An 11,421-nucleotide genomic window follows, 5' to 3' on the forward strand; every position below is an offset into this window, starting at 1 on the left:
AATAAATTTCAAACTTTCAAACGAGTCTCGCTTAGCAGGACCTATCTCCACGTTTTGTTATCAAATGAAGTTAGAAGTTTGCAAACATGAACAGAGCTGACGAAAAGCTCCTGAAGGTATCATTATGGGTGGGAACTTTGTTAAGGCGGAACACGTGTTATTTCAAGTGCGCTGAAGGGACAGTTATTGCAGTTGCAACAGACAGCTGCCGGATGAATAATCAATGCTGTGAACAGCTGAGAGGAGTTTTAAATCAAACGCATTGAGCTAAATGCGGAATGTATGCTGGTAGATAGAGACATATTGTAAAAATGGATAAAAAGTTTGTAGCAGCATCTGAGAAGATTGACTGGGGAGAAAGTGAAGCGGAAGAGGGGAAGATTATGAAGAAGACCAAAACATTATCAATGAATGTCCACATCGGTCTTCCTAATCCAGTGGCAGGTCCTGTGAAATGTTCCCTGATAAAAGGAGACTATATGTACTTCCATTATGGCTGTGATGGACAAGACGACAGGGGCTGGGGATGTGGTTACCGTACCATTCAGACAATGGCTTCCTGGCTTTGCCATAACTGGTTTCCACTTAAGGACAAACACAGACCTCCACCAAGCCTTCCGGAAATACAGCAAGCCTTGGTCATCATGGGTGACAAACCAGGCTCGTTCTCATGCTCCAGGGAGTGGATAGGAACATTTGAAGCCTCTCTGGTACTGGACTATTTTTATGACGTTCCCTGTAAATTGGTGCACGTTAGAGGTGGAGGAGCAGAGCTGGAGCATGTTGCAGTGGAAGAGCTCCATCAGCACTTTGAGAAGTATGGATCTCCTGTCATGATGGGAGGGGACAGGGATAACTCTTCTAAGGGGATATTAGGGGTGTGCACTGGACCCAACGGGAGCTACTTGTTAGTCGTTGATCCTCACTACTATGGCTGTCAGTTGGAGAAGACAGAGCTGCAGGGGCGGGGTTGGGTGACATGGAAAAGAGTTTCATCTCTGGATCAGTCTTCATTTTATAATCTGTGTATGCCTCAGACTGCCAAAAAATGACAGAAATATTCCTTTTTCAGACTTACAAAATAATAATTATTTGTGTGTTTATAGAGGTATGTGATTTTCTTATTTAGACACAATGCAAAGTCTTTTATTTGGACAGACTTGTGCTACATTGTCAGCATTTATGATTTAAATGCTGACTTTTAATTATAGTGCCATCCTGTGGATGAAATCAATAATTGCAATGTATTTGAAGAACAAATTGATAAAACAGTTAGATTATTGCTCCATTAAACTCTGTTGAATCTTCTCACACATGCTTTAAGTAAGTTCCTCAGTGGTTTCAAAAGTAAATGCTTTAGTTTGTATTCATTTGTGGGTGACATAAAACCCTGTCTATGGGTTGAATTTGCAAGTTAAGCTCAATGATCAAAAAGCATTGATTTGGATTTCAATAACACATGATTGATTAAGTGAGAACAGCAAAATCACTCAACCCGATCATTGTTGTGAATTAGTCAGCTGACACTGGATTTTATTAGACTTTAATTGGACTTTTGACAATTAATTGAAGTCAATTTTCAACCAGAATGATAATGATTTTATTAATCCAAACTTCTCAGATATGAAGACATGGCAGGCATCTTTTCCTTGTCTTATGTGAATCTCAACTTTATAACTTTATCAATTCCCGTTGATGTGACAAAACACTCAATTTGTAGACATCACCTGTCTGTAGACATTTTACAGACATTAATTTGTATAGCAATCATGAAAATAATCATTAAATGTACATTTGGACTTAAAGAGACAGACTCCAATAATTTCTCCATTTAATTCCTTAGAATATCATCTAATGTGACAGTACATCTTAATTCTGTGTATATTTTTAGCTGTAAGAACCTCACACCCCTCTAAGAGATCATGCTCACTTTATCTCAGTTATCTGGCACACAGTCATTATAGAAAATCTGGAAGTTCTTGTCCACATCCAACCTCCCCTTGAGAAATTTTTCCAGATTCTTCAGAGGAACCTCCACCATGTGGTTGTTGACACGATCATTCAGCCCATAAGCTGCGAACACAGGGAACTTGTAGCGCACAAAATATGGTGCATTTTGGTCAAATTCAGTGCAGCAGTAGGCCGACCACATATACTCTGGTACAGCTACCCTGTCTTGGTTGTTGCGACGGATGGTGTGACCTGAGGTGGTGACCCCAGTAACCACAAAGGCTTTACCACGACAGTAGTTGTTGAGACGTTTGCGGATGAGGTCCTGGTGTTCTGCCCAGGGACCCAAGTTGAACTCCCTTATCTGGGGAACCACGTTCGTCAAGCTGTAAGTGGAGGCTTTGTCCAGAGGGTCAGCCTGATGCTCGTCCGGATTTAGCTGGCCTCGTTCATACTGAACCACATCAGCATAGTCCTCTAGGACTGCCTGGGTGTCCTCAAAGTTCATATGCATGCTTGAAGATTGAGGGAAGGGCTCCATGTTACTGCTGCTCTTTTCTGAGGCCAGCTACAGCGAGAGACAGAGCAAAAGCACAATATTGCTGCTAATGTTATTACTTGTAAAAAGTGGGAAAGAATTGTTTCACATTTTCAGACAATTTGCCATTTTAACACATTTGAAACGTGAAAGTGATCAATTTGCATAACTCTGCAGCTTAAATGATCAATGCAACAGTATCTCAGATACCATTCACAGCCAATAAAGTAGCTTATCTCAGCCTTGCTTTGTTGCCCATAGCAACAGTAATAAGAGTTGCTCCAGCTCTTTAGACAGTATACCACATGCACAGAAAATGCACATCTACCTTCAGGGGATTCTGACTGCAACTTGGACTGAAAACAGACTGTAATAAATCTAAACTAACATTCTGACTTTGATTAAGCTTGAAAGAGTGCTCACCTGGGGCTCAAACATCCAAGGGAAGTCCACCTTCTTCTCCCCATCTGACTTCTTGAACGTATACGCAGAATAGATGGGGATGTGTTTTTGGGGGTCGTATAGGGTAACATAGCGAGGTTTATCCTCATACCTCTGGCAGATCTTCTTAAAGGAGTTGCCAAGATATCCTCGGGGTGGAGTGCCCATGTACAGAGAGTCCTTACAGCGCTCAGCATGGTTGAAGTCCCCCACCACTCCTGCCTGGGCCTCCTGCAGCAACACACAGGTCAGCACGGTCACCACAGCTGCCAGCGGTAAGGCACAGTTTTCTGATGTAGGTATCATCACAAAAGGTCTCTTTTCCTTGTTCTTACAACTTTTATGTCTCTTTAGACTTTTCTTTGTCACCTGTAACACACCACTGTAATTCACTACTGTCTAACAAGCACAGCCTCTGTCCCAGCTATATCAGACTCTACACCTTGAGCTGAGAGCAAACTGGTCCCTCATTGTAAAGTCTTTTCCATATTCAAAGTGACACAAGAGTTGTAGCAGTAATTCAAAAGCAGTGAATGTTATCAAGCACCTAGAGCATTTTATTACTGTGAGCTACAAAAGTGAAGATGATACTGACTTTATGCTCTCGTGAAAAATGAGAACTTTTATTATATATTAGTTAAGTGCAAATAGCTTAGTAATGAAATGAAAGAAAGTGAAGGTATTGCAATGTAAACGTGTCAGAGAAGAGGAGATCAGATCTCTTATTTACATTGCACTTCTATTACACAAATGTAAAGTGATCATCTGTTTCGGCTGTGTCTTTGGAGGGGGATCAAACAAAAGCATATAACCTCTGCAGAGCAAACTCTTAAGTCCACTCTGTTCACCCGCTATGAATGATGGTCCAATGCTCTAGAGTCTTTAGTATATGTCACAAGGACAGCAGAAACAGCAGAAACCCTGTCAAAATGATCACTGTGAATTTCAGTTAGATCAGTGGCTGTCAGTGCTGTACGGATGGTATGTAGATTTGAAATCAATACCAAACAAGTCCTCAAGGTTTTATTTACATTTTAGAGAATGTCTGTAGTTTTCACTTAAATGAGTTAACTTGTGAAAGAGAATCAAAGATAAGCAATCCAGTGATATCACATATTCTTGAATCAGTCAAAATGACACATCGAGGACAATTTAATGACAGTTTGCAAACGTTTATTGTTGCAGATTAGACAAAGCAGGTACATTTTTGTTGCATTTTCAATTAGTCTAATGTCCACTACGACTAATATTATTTTTAAATCAAGTGTTCAAAATACAGTGAGAGTACTGTGAAACTGTTTAGTGATTCAAAGTCCATGTTTTTGTGATGTAATTTAGCTGCTCCAACAGATCTCTGTCACTGAAGACATTTTGACTCGTAACAGCAGGAAATGAAAAGCCGTAAATAACAACATTAATCATGGCTTAATCGCATTTAGCTGCTTCAGACTCACTGTCATGACTTACTGGGGCACTGGAATAGAAGAGAACCATTATCGATGTTATCAGTGACACCTGAGGGTTTCTTTTAAGTCAAAAAGTATCCCTACTGAAGAAGAAACATAACATCACCAAACTAGTAGATCTGCCTTACACTAAAATATTTGCCTACTCAGTTTTACTGGATGCAGGTGGGACACAGTCATTCACAAAGATCTGAAAGTTTTGGTCTACAAAGGTTGTCTTCTTGAGGAACTCCTTCAGCTTCTGGACAGAGAGTTCCACCACCTCGTTGTTCTCCTCCTCATTGAGGCCATAGTGAGCAAAAGAGGGGAACTTGTAGCGCTCATTATAAGGTGCGTTGTGGTCATAGTCAGCACAACAATAAGCCGACCACAAATATGTGGGCACTGCAATGCGCTTGATGTTTTCCCTACGGATCATCTTCCCGGAGGTGGTGATGCCCGTGACAATGTAAGCTGTTCCACGACAGTAGTTGTTAAGCCGTTTACGGATGATGTGCTCCTGTTTATTCCAGACTCTGTTGTTGAAGTCAGGCACCATAGGCACAACGTTGGTGAGGGTGTAGGTGGAGGCCTTGTCATTTGGATCGTCCTGATGCTCATCTGGGTTGAGGGTACCACGCTCATAAAGGACGGCATTTGTGTAATCATCCAGAACAGCTTGGGCATCTTCAAAATTCATGTGGACGTAACCACTTGGGAAAGGCTGCATCTCATCTGTATCAGAGGATGTGGATAACTGTGTAGGCAGGCATACAGACAGACAAACAGACCCAGAGAAAATGAGAAGATGAGGTTAGAAACATGTTACAATGTGATGACACGCTACCTGCATAAAATGAAGCATTTGCATAAGAATGCTAGTATCATTTGAGAACAGAAAAGCTGCATAATTCCATCCATGCTGAAATACTTTCTTACCATGTTCAGGTTTCTTTTTTTTTTCTTTACCTGAGGTTCGTACATCCACGGAACATCGACACATTTCTCCCCGTCTGAGCGTTTGAAAGTGTAGGCAGAGTACACAGGGATATGGTCCACAGTACTGTACAGCGTCACGTAGCGTGGCTTCTTGTTGTAAAGTTGACAAATAAACTGGAGGGACTGGTGCTCCAGCCCAGTCGGTGTTGTTGCCATGTAGAGGAATTCTCTGCACTCTGGAGACAGCTCTTTTTCTACTCTCCCTCTTACCGCCAATGTTATCATGTTGACAAGCAGGAGAGCCGTCTGCACCCACAATGCCATGGTCAAGAGGGTTTGATGTTGCTCTGGTGAGAAGTTACAGCTGTAAAATTTAAAGTCAAGTGTGTCTTTCTGTGAGCTTGTACAATTGCTTGAAATGTGTCTGCACGTCCACATGGAGCTCGGTTAAAACAGCTAACGTAGGTTTCACACTCTGCTCTGTGTAATCAGGACTCAACATGCAAAACAATTCACTTCTTACACATCAGCAGATCCACCCACAGCTAGAGCAAGTGCTGCTTCACAGCTAATAGAGAAGACTTATGTGTTTCTCTCACAAATTACAAATTAGACTAAAATAATAGTTTGAAAGTATAATTAAGGTAAAATTAGAGTATCTGCTCACATAAAATTGCCTTTTTTGGATAGGAGACAGCAGAGATTGATGATGGTCTCTCAGCAAATTCAAACCAGGGGGGTTGCAGTTTTATGGTATGTGTTTTTGACAAGCCGACAGGTTGCCCCATTAAGCCTCAAACAATGTGCAGTTACTTACTTGCTGTTAATGACTCTCACTTCATGTCATGACTTTGAATTAAACAGGAACACAGGTTGCATGTCACCATGTTTTATAACACATATGCATAGCAGCCTAGAACATGCTAAAAATCAGCATACAGGGGAAGTATTCATAGGTGAAACACTTGTCCGCTGAGCTGGACTGGTGTTGGTCAGGGTTTTACTGACCCTGTATAGCATTTGACTAATCTTATTCAAACAGTGAAATCGTTATATAGCTGTTAAATTGCTCACAAAGGGATGTAAATTTGTTCTTAGCAGTCTGGTCATTCTGGGGGAAAAAAACAAAAAAGATTTGTCACTTACTTTTACACCAAAATCCTTTAAGTTGACCTACTAATCACATCAATTATGTATGTAGAATAAATAAAGACTGTCCTTCAATAATAAAACAAAGTTTACTGATCATTTGTTCAAAATCGAAAAAGTGGAAATGAAATGCAAAACGCATGAAGGACCCTCCCTAGAGTCAGTGTTTGGTTTGTCCATTCTGGACTACTGTAGAAAGTAACGAAACCTAATTTTACAGATTTATAAATGCAAGGTGATTTTACTACAAAATAGGGGATGAGAAACCATAACATGAAATGATATGAAGACTCAACCGATGCACCACATACCATCTCTCATTGCAGATGAGTTACTGATCTAAACCACTGTCAGTAATCAGTGATCTCCATTTACAATTTCAAAACTTTAGGAGAGACAGAAGAAAGCATCCACAGTAAAAGTTGTAGCCTATTTTAAATTGATTTAAATCATAGGTTTATTCATTATTAACATATTTTTGTATGTAAGTTGTAACTTTTCTGCACACAGTGTCTGTTGGAATCACTATATATTTTGCTTAGATTTTCTTTTATTTTCACTCAGTATTTTCCTTTCGATATTCTGTTTGATAAATATTGAAGTGTGATTGGTTCCACACTGCTTTACTTTGATGGGCAAATGTATGAGAAGCAGGAAGCCACTCAGAGACAAAATAAGAGCAAATGAACAACTGGATTGTCCAATCCAAATAGCCAAGGCCTAATCTAACTTAGTTTACAAGTGGAGTTTCTTCTCTATGAAATACATGACATTAACATATGAAAAGAGTTACATTATGGGAAATCAAGAGTTTAAGGAGACTTTATAATAAATTCATTGTATCTCAGGTTCTCATTTTGATAATTATTTCCATAATCTATATAGGTCCTCCAATTTTATGGAAGTGTGATACCAAAGTGGTAGAGTGTCTCATTAATGTGTAGGTACACGTCATTTCCTTTGGTGGTGTTGATTGGTCTATACTGTGGTCCAGTATCTCACACTACCACTTAGAGACACAATCTGAATCTAAAACTGCCCCATTTGAGACAAAATTAAGAGCTATGTTAGACATGAAAGAGCACTTTCCCTCCCTAATATAATTCTTATTTAATTAATTCCAAAACACATGAAGCCAGGACTATTTAACACTGCTTTTATTAAAGTTTACATGAGTTAGTTCTATTTATACAGTAGCTGCTTTTCCTCACAGGCATCATCTGTGACTGTGCATGCAGGTTCAAGATGTTGAGCCCTCGGTCAGCTCTCTCTTCTTTTTGAAGGTATTTTCTGACACACAGCCCTTGTAGAAAATAGTCAGGTCACTGCCTAAGTCTGTCTGGCTCTTCAGAAAGCTCTCCAGAGTCTTCAGAGGGACTTCCACCACACTGTGGTCATTCTGTTCATTCAGTGCATAACCCCCATAACTTGGGAACATGAACCTCACCTCATAGGGAGAGTTCGGATCAAACTGTGGGCAGCAGTAAGCCAACCATACATGTTTTGGGATCGCCAAGCGGTCCCTGTTATCTCGCTGGATGGTTGCCCCAGAAACAGTCACCCCTGTCACCATGAAAGAGTTGCCGTGGCAGAAGTTGTTGAGGCGACGGCGAATGATGTCCAAGTATGGGTTCCAGGAAGTATCCAGGAAGTGTGTGATTAATGGGACTACGTTGGTCAGAGTATATGTGGAGGACTTATCATCTGGGTCTGATTGGTGCAGGTCTGGGTTCAGTAGGCCCCGTCTGTATTCTACAGCATCTGTGTAGTCGTCCAACACGGCCTGACTGTCCTCAATCAGAGGAGGGGTGTCTTCAGTAAGGGGAAGCACTCTCATGTTGCCACTCTCGTCATCAGAAACCAACTACAGGGAAAATAAAGAAATATGTTGTTTATCATTCAAGTGACTGTATTCCAAAAACCAAGCAACTAAGCAATCTGCAGATATTTTGGGCAAAATTCAGTTTCCCTTCTCAAATCTCATGTCAGTATGTTTCACCCCTGATGGCCTCAGCAGCAACTATTTCTAATGAATAGTGATGCTGATGTTAAAAATGTTCTTTAAAATACATGTAGGATATGTGCACTTACTTCTTGTCATTAGTTAGAGCTCATGTTTTGACTGTAAATATGTAATGTTTTTGTTTGTGGTGAGGAGCTGTCTTTGTGCTAAGCTAAGCAACATATTTAGCCTACAAACGTGAGAGTGATATCAGTCCTCTCATCTAACTGAAAAGGCTAAAAAGCAAATAGTCCTATTTTACAAACTATTCCTTGCGAGAGATGCGTGTGTAAGAGCGTGCTTGGGTGATTGACAGGTGATTTGACTTATCAGGTGGTAATTTCATCTTGTTTGTTTGGTGTGAGCTTCATACGCATCTTCCTTACCAAATTCCGCCTCCATTAACTGGCAAAATGGCAGCCATCAAATCCAGTCTTTAAAATGTCCCTGTGCAAGCCCATCTGCTGATGTCTCCAGTCTTCTTCTTAAGTTTATACATACTCAAGCAAGCTTACTGACTGATCAGTATTGCCCCCACCACCACAAACAAACAAACAAACAAACACACAAACATTCAGCTTCTCTCTGGCTTAATACTAAGTGACAAATAAACTAAATACATCAGTGCTGCTCTCTCTACCTGTGGCTCATACATCCATGGCGTGTTCATCCTCTTCTTCCCATCACTCTTCTTAAAGATGTAGGCTGAGTAGAGGGGGAGGTGGCGACTGCTGTCATACAAAGTGGCATAGCGCAGTTTGTCTGCATACTTCTGGCAAATCCTCCTCAGGCTGGTTCCTTTCATCCCTGCAGGTGGTGTCTGCATGTAGAAGAAATGTCTGCAGTCTTTGAAGTTGTTCGACACACTGGCACTCACCAGGGCTGACGTTATCAGCATGGAGAAAGGCAGGATGTTGTTGCAAAACAGATGCATCATCACACAACCGGACGACGTAGAAGTAAAATGAAACCAGGTAATTTCCTCATCGTTTGGATGTTTTACATGTCTTGTCAAATAGCAAAACAAGTAGACAACAAAGTAAAAAGACATTCCATGTGGTAATATGTCATCCTCTATCGGTGTTGCTGTCATAATCTAGTGAAGTATAATGGCTGTTGGACAGAGACTCAGTATGCAAAGCAGAAGTAGCTCAGAGTAGCTCTGTTGAGTGGATAGTTGACTTTTCTGCTCCTACAATGACCATGCAGCTCTGCATCTGTGCACAGGCTTCTGTCAAGCTGCACACATGAAGAAACTTATCTCCTCAATTCATGTTGTATTTACCTGTTTTAATACAAGTAATACACTGGTATCTGTAAACTGCTGTGTATACAACTATTGACATTTTATAAATTTGCCATTTTATTAAAAAAAAACAACTTTGGTTTCAGGAGACACAGTCAAATGTACATTCAGATCCTTTATCCATTGCAGACATTATGACAGCCCACAGTCTGACAATATATATGTATAATTGTTTTAAGTACATGATCAACTCAGTGATAGTTTTCAGTGGTTACTTAGCTTCAAATACTCAAACTGATAGTGAGTGTTTGTTACCCTCTAGTGGTCATTTGAACAACTACAACTCTTCTCCAAAGATAAATAGTACAGATAATAATTGAGATTATTGTCATTATTACCATTGTGAGATATATCAAAACTGATATTAATAGTCAGGTTAGTTATACTGTTTCTGTAGTCATAACACACAAACAGCCTCGATATACCCCAGTATACCTCAATACATCTGCTCTGTAACAAATATCTTTGCTAATGGATGGCTGAGTTTACTTGTTTCTGGCCATGAGGTAAAAAAAAAAGCTGTCGAGCCTCTATCGACTTCCTCTTGCTCCACTGTCTGTACAGGGTTGTGCATCATTTAGTTTGAGGTCAATTAATTACTACCACATTTATTATCGGAATATGCACTTTCCAGGCACAATACAGGTTAAAATAATAAAGATCTTAAAACCACATTCGAGGCCTCAAGGACTCAAGATTAAAATTATTAACTGGAGTTGCATTGCTGCTAACAACATTACTACAATCCAACTGACACATAAAGAACCTGTGCCTTCAGATCTTATGATTATTTCACTCTGATGCTCCTATAGGCTGCTAAAAAATAAAGATATACAGTTTTGAATAAAATTGCATTACCTGTGTTTTGTTTTATCTATTATTTACTGATTTTCTTGTCTAGTCATTGAAAACATCTCATTTAAATGTCACCCTACAATTGTATTTGTTGTGCATAGTTTGTCTTTAGTTTGATTTCTTATGTTCAGCTAGTTTCATCACATGTCGTTTCAAATACGTGTGCGTTCCTCTTCAGCATGTAATTAAAAATATAACCATTAAATAATGTTACATTTTCAGTAACTATCTATATATGCACATTTTCTCAGTTTCTCATCTACTTTCAACCCCCACATGAAGACGCATGAAATATATTTAGTTTCCACGCATGTTTACAATGTGTGAAAAGCCCGATTCCAAAAGAGCAGTCAATGAACACATGTTCAAAAATCACTGTATTTTATCATGCTTCTGTCACCCGTCAGCGCCTTCCACTGATTACACCCTAAGCTGCCGCATGCAAACGTATTCCTCGTGTTCAGTTCGACATTGCCACTCAATGTAGCCATTCAGCTCATTTTCAAGGGTATTGAAAGCTAATAACTCAAAATATCGCCGTATGCATTCAAGCCTAATGCTATTAACTGCAAAGTGTATTGAACAACTTTGTCACAAGTTGATTTCGTTAATCTGTGGCTTCACGGACGTTGCTGCCTCGAGTGGGTTGCTTTCGATGTAGCCACCATAGAAGTAGCCCATACCTTTAGCATAATCTTATGCTAAAGTTCGCCTTAACACCTACTGGCTAATTAGACCCCTAAAACGTTCTGCAACTGAACGTGCAATGTTTAAAATGGAGCACACATCAGCGTCC

General features: G+C 40.0%; 4 protein-coding genes across 4 annotated transcripts; 1 reads left to right on the forward strand and 3 right to left on the reverse strand.

Annotated features, from left to right (window-relative positions):
* The first annotated feature begins 166 nt into the window (after positions 1-166).
* ufsp1 (UFM1-specific peptidase 1 (non-functional)) lies at positions 167-1,311 on the forward strand. The gene has a single exon (XM_046381585.1). It carries the CDS (start codon positions 312-314, stop codon positions 1,050-1,052), a length of 741 nt encoding a protein of 246 aa, XP_046237541.1. The 5' UTR covers positions 167-311; the 3' UTR covers positions 1,053-1,311.
* Positions 1,312-1,511: 200 nt separating this feature from the next.
* LOC124054999 (endonuclease domain-containing 1 protein-like) lies at positions 1,512-3,358 on the reverse strand. The gene is made up of 2 exons (XM_046381583.1): positions 2,912-3,358; positions 1,512-2,518 (listed from the first exon to the last, which is right to left on the reverse strand). Exons 1-2 carry the CDS (start codon positions 3,233-3,235, stop codon positions 1,937-1,939), a joined length of 906 nt encoding a protein of 301 aa, XP_046237539.1. The 5' UTR covers positions 3,236-3,358; the 3' UTR covers positions 1,512-1,936.
* Positions 3,359-4,048: 690 nt separating this feature from the next.
* LOC124054998 (endonuclease domain-containing 1 protein-like) lies at positions 4,049-6,092 on the reverse strand. The gene is made up of 2 exons (XM_046381582.1): positions 5,344-6,092; positions 4,049-5,131 (listed from the first exon to the last, which is right to left on the reverse strand). Exons 1-2 carry the CDS (start codon positions 5,749-5,751, stop codon positions 4,538-4,540), a joined length of 1,002 nt encoding a protein of 333 aa, XP_046237538.1. The 5' UTR covers positions 5,752-6,092; the 3' UTR covers positions 4,049-4,537.
* Positions 6,093-7,611: 1,519 nt separating this feature from the next.
* Positions 7,612-11,299, reverse strand: LOC124054207 (endonuclease domain-containing 1 protein-like). The gene is made up of 2 exons (XM_046379896.1): positions 9,105-11,299; positions 7,612-8,326 (listed from the first exon to the last, which is right to left on the reverse strand). The coding sequence occupies exons 1-2, from the start codon at positions 9,555-9,557 to the stop codon at positions 7,703-7,705; spliced, it is 1,077 nt and encodes a 358-aa protein (XP_046235852.1). The 5' UTR covers positions 9,558-11,299; the 3' UTR covers positions 7,612-7,702.
* Between the last annotated feature and the right edge of the window lie 122 nt (positions 11,300-11,421).

Source organism: Scatophagus argus, chromosome 23, assembly GCF_020382885.2.
Source record: "Scatophagus argus isolate fScaArg1 chromosome 23, fScaArg1.pri, whole genome shotgun sequence".
NCBI lineage: Eukaryota > Metazoa > Chordata > Actinopteri > Scatophagidae > Scatophagus > Scatophagus argus.

Bases quoted from the DNA above. Each gene is read 5' to 3' on its own strand.
- LOC124054207 (XM_046379896.1), bottom strand. From the start codon at position 9,557: ATGACAGCAACACCGATAGAGGATGACATATTACCACATGGAATGTCT. The intron at 8,327-9,104 runs GTAGAGAGAGCA...TTTTCCCTGTAG, and splicing joins CATGGATGTATGAGCCACAG to TTGGTTTCTGATGACGAGAG.
- LOC124054999 (XM_046381583.1), bottom strand. From the start codon at position 3,235: ATGATACCTACATCAGAAAACTGTGCCTTACCGCTGGCAGCTGTGGTG. The intron at 2,519-2,911 runs GTGAGCACTCTT...CTCTCGCTGTAG, and splicing joins CTTGGATGTTTGAGCCCCAG to CTGGCCTCAGAAAAGAGCAG.
- LOC124054998 (XM_046381582.1), bottom strand. From the start codon at position 5,751: ATGTGGACGTGCAGACACATTTCAAGCAATTGTACAAGCTCACAGAAA. The intron at 5,132-5,343 runs GTAAAGAAAAAA...CTGCCTACACAG, and splicing joins CGTGGATGTACGAACCTCAG to TTATCCACATCCTCTGATAC.
- ufsp1 (XM_046381585.1), top strand. From the start codon at position 312: ATGGATAAAAAGTTTGTAGCAGCATCTGAGAAGATTGACTGGGGAGAA.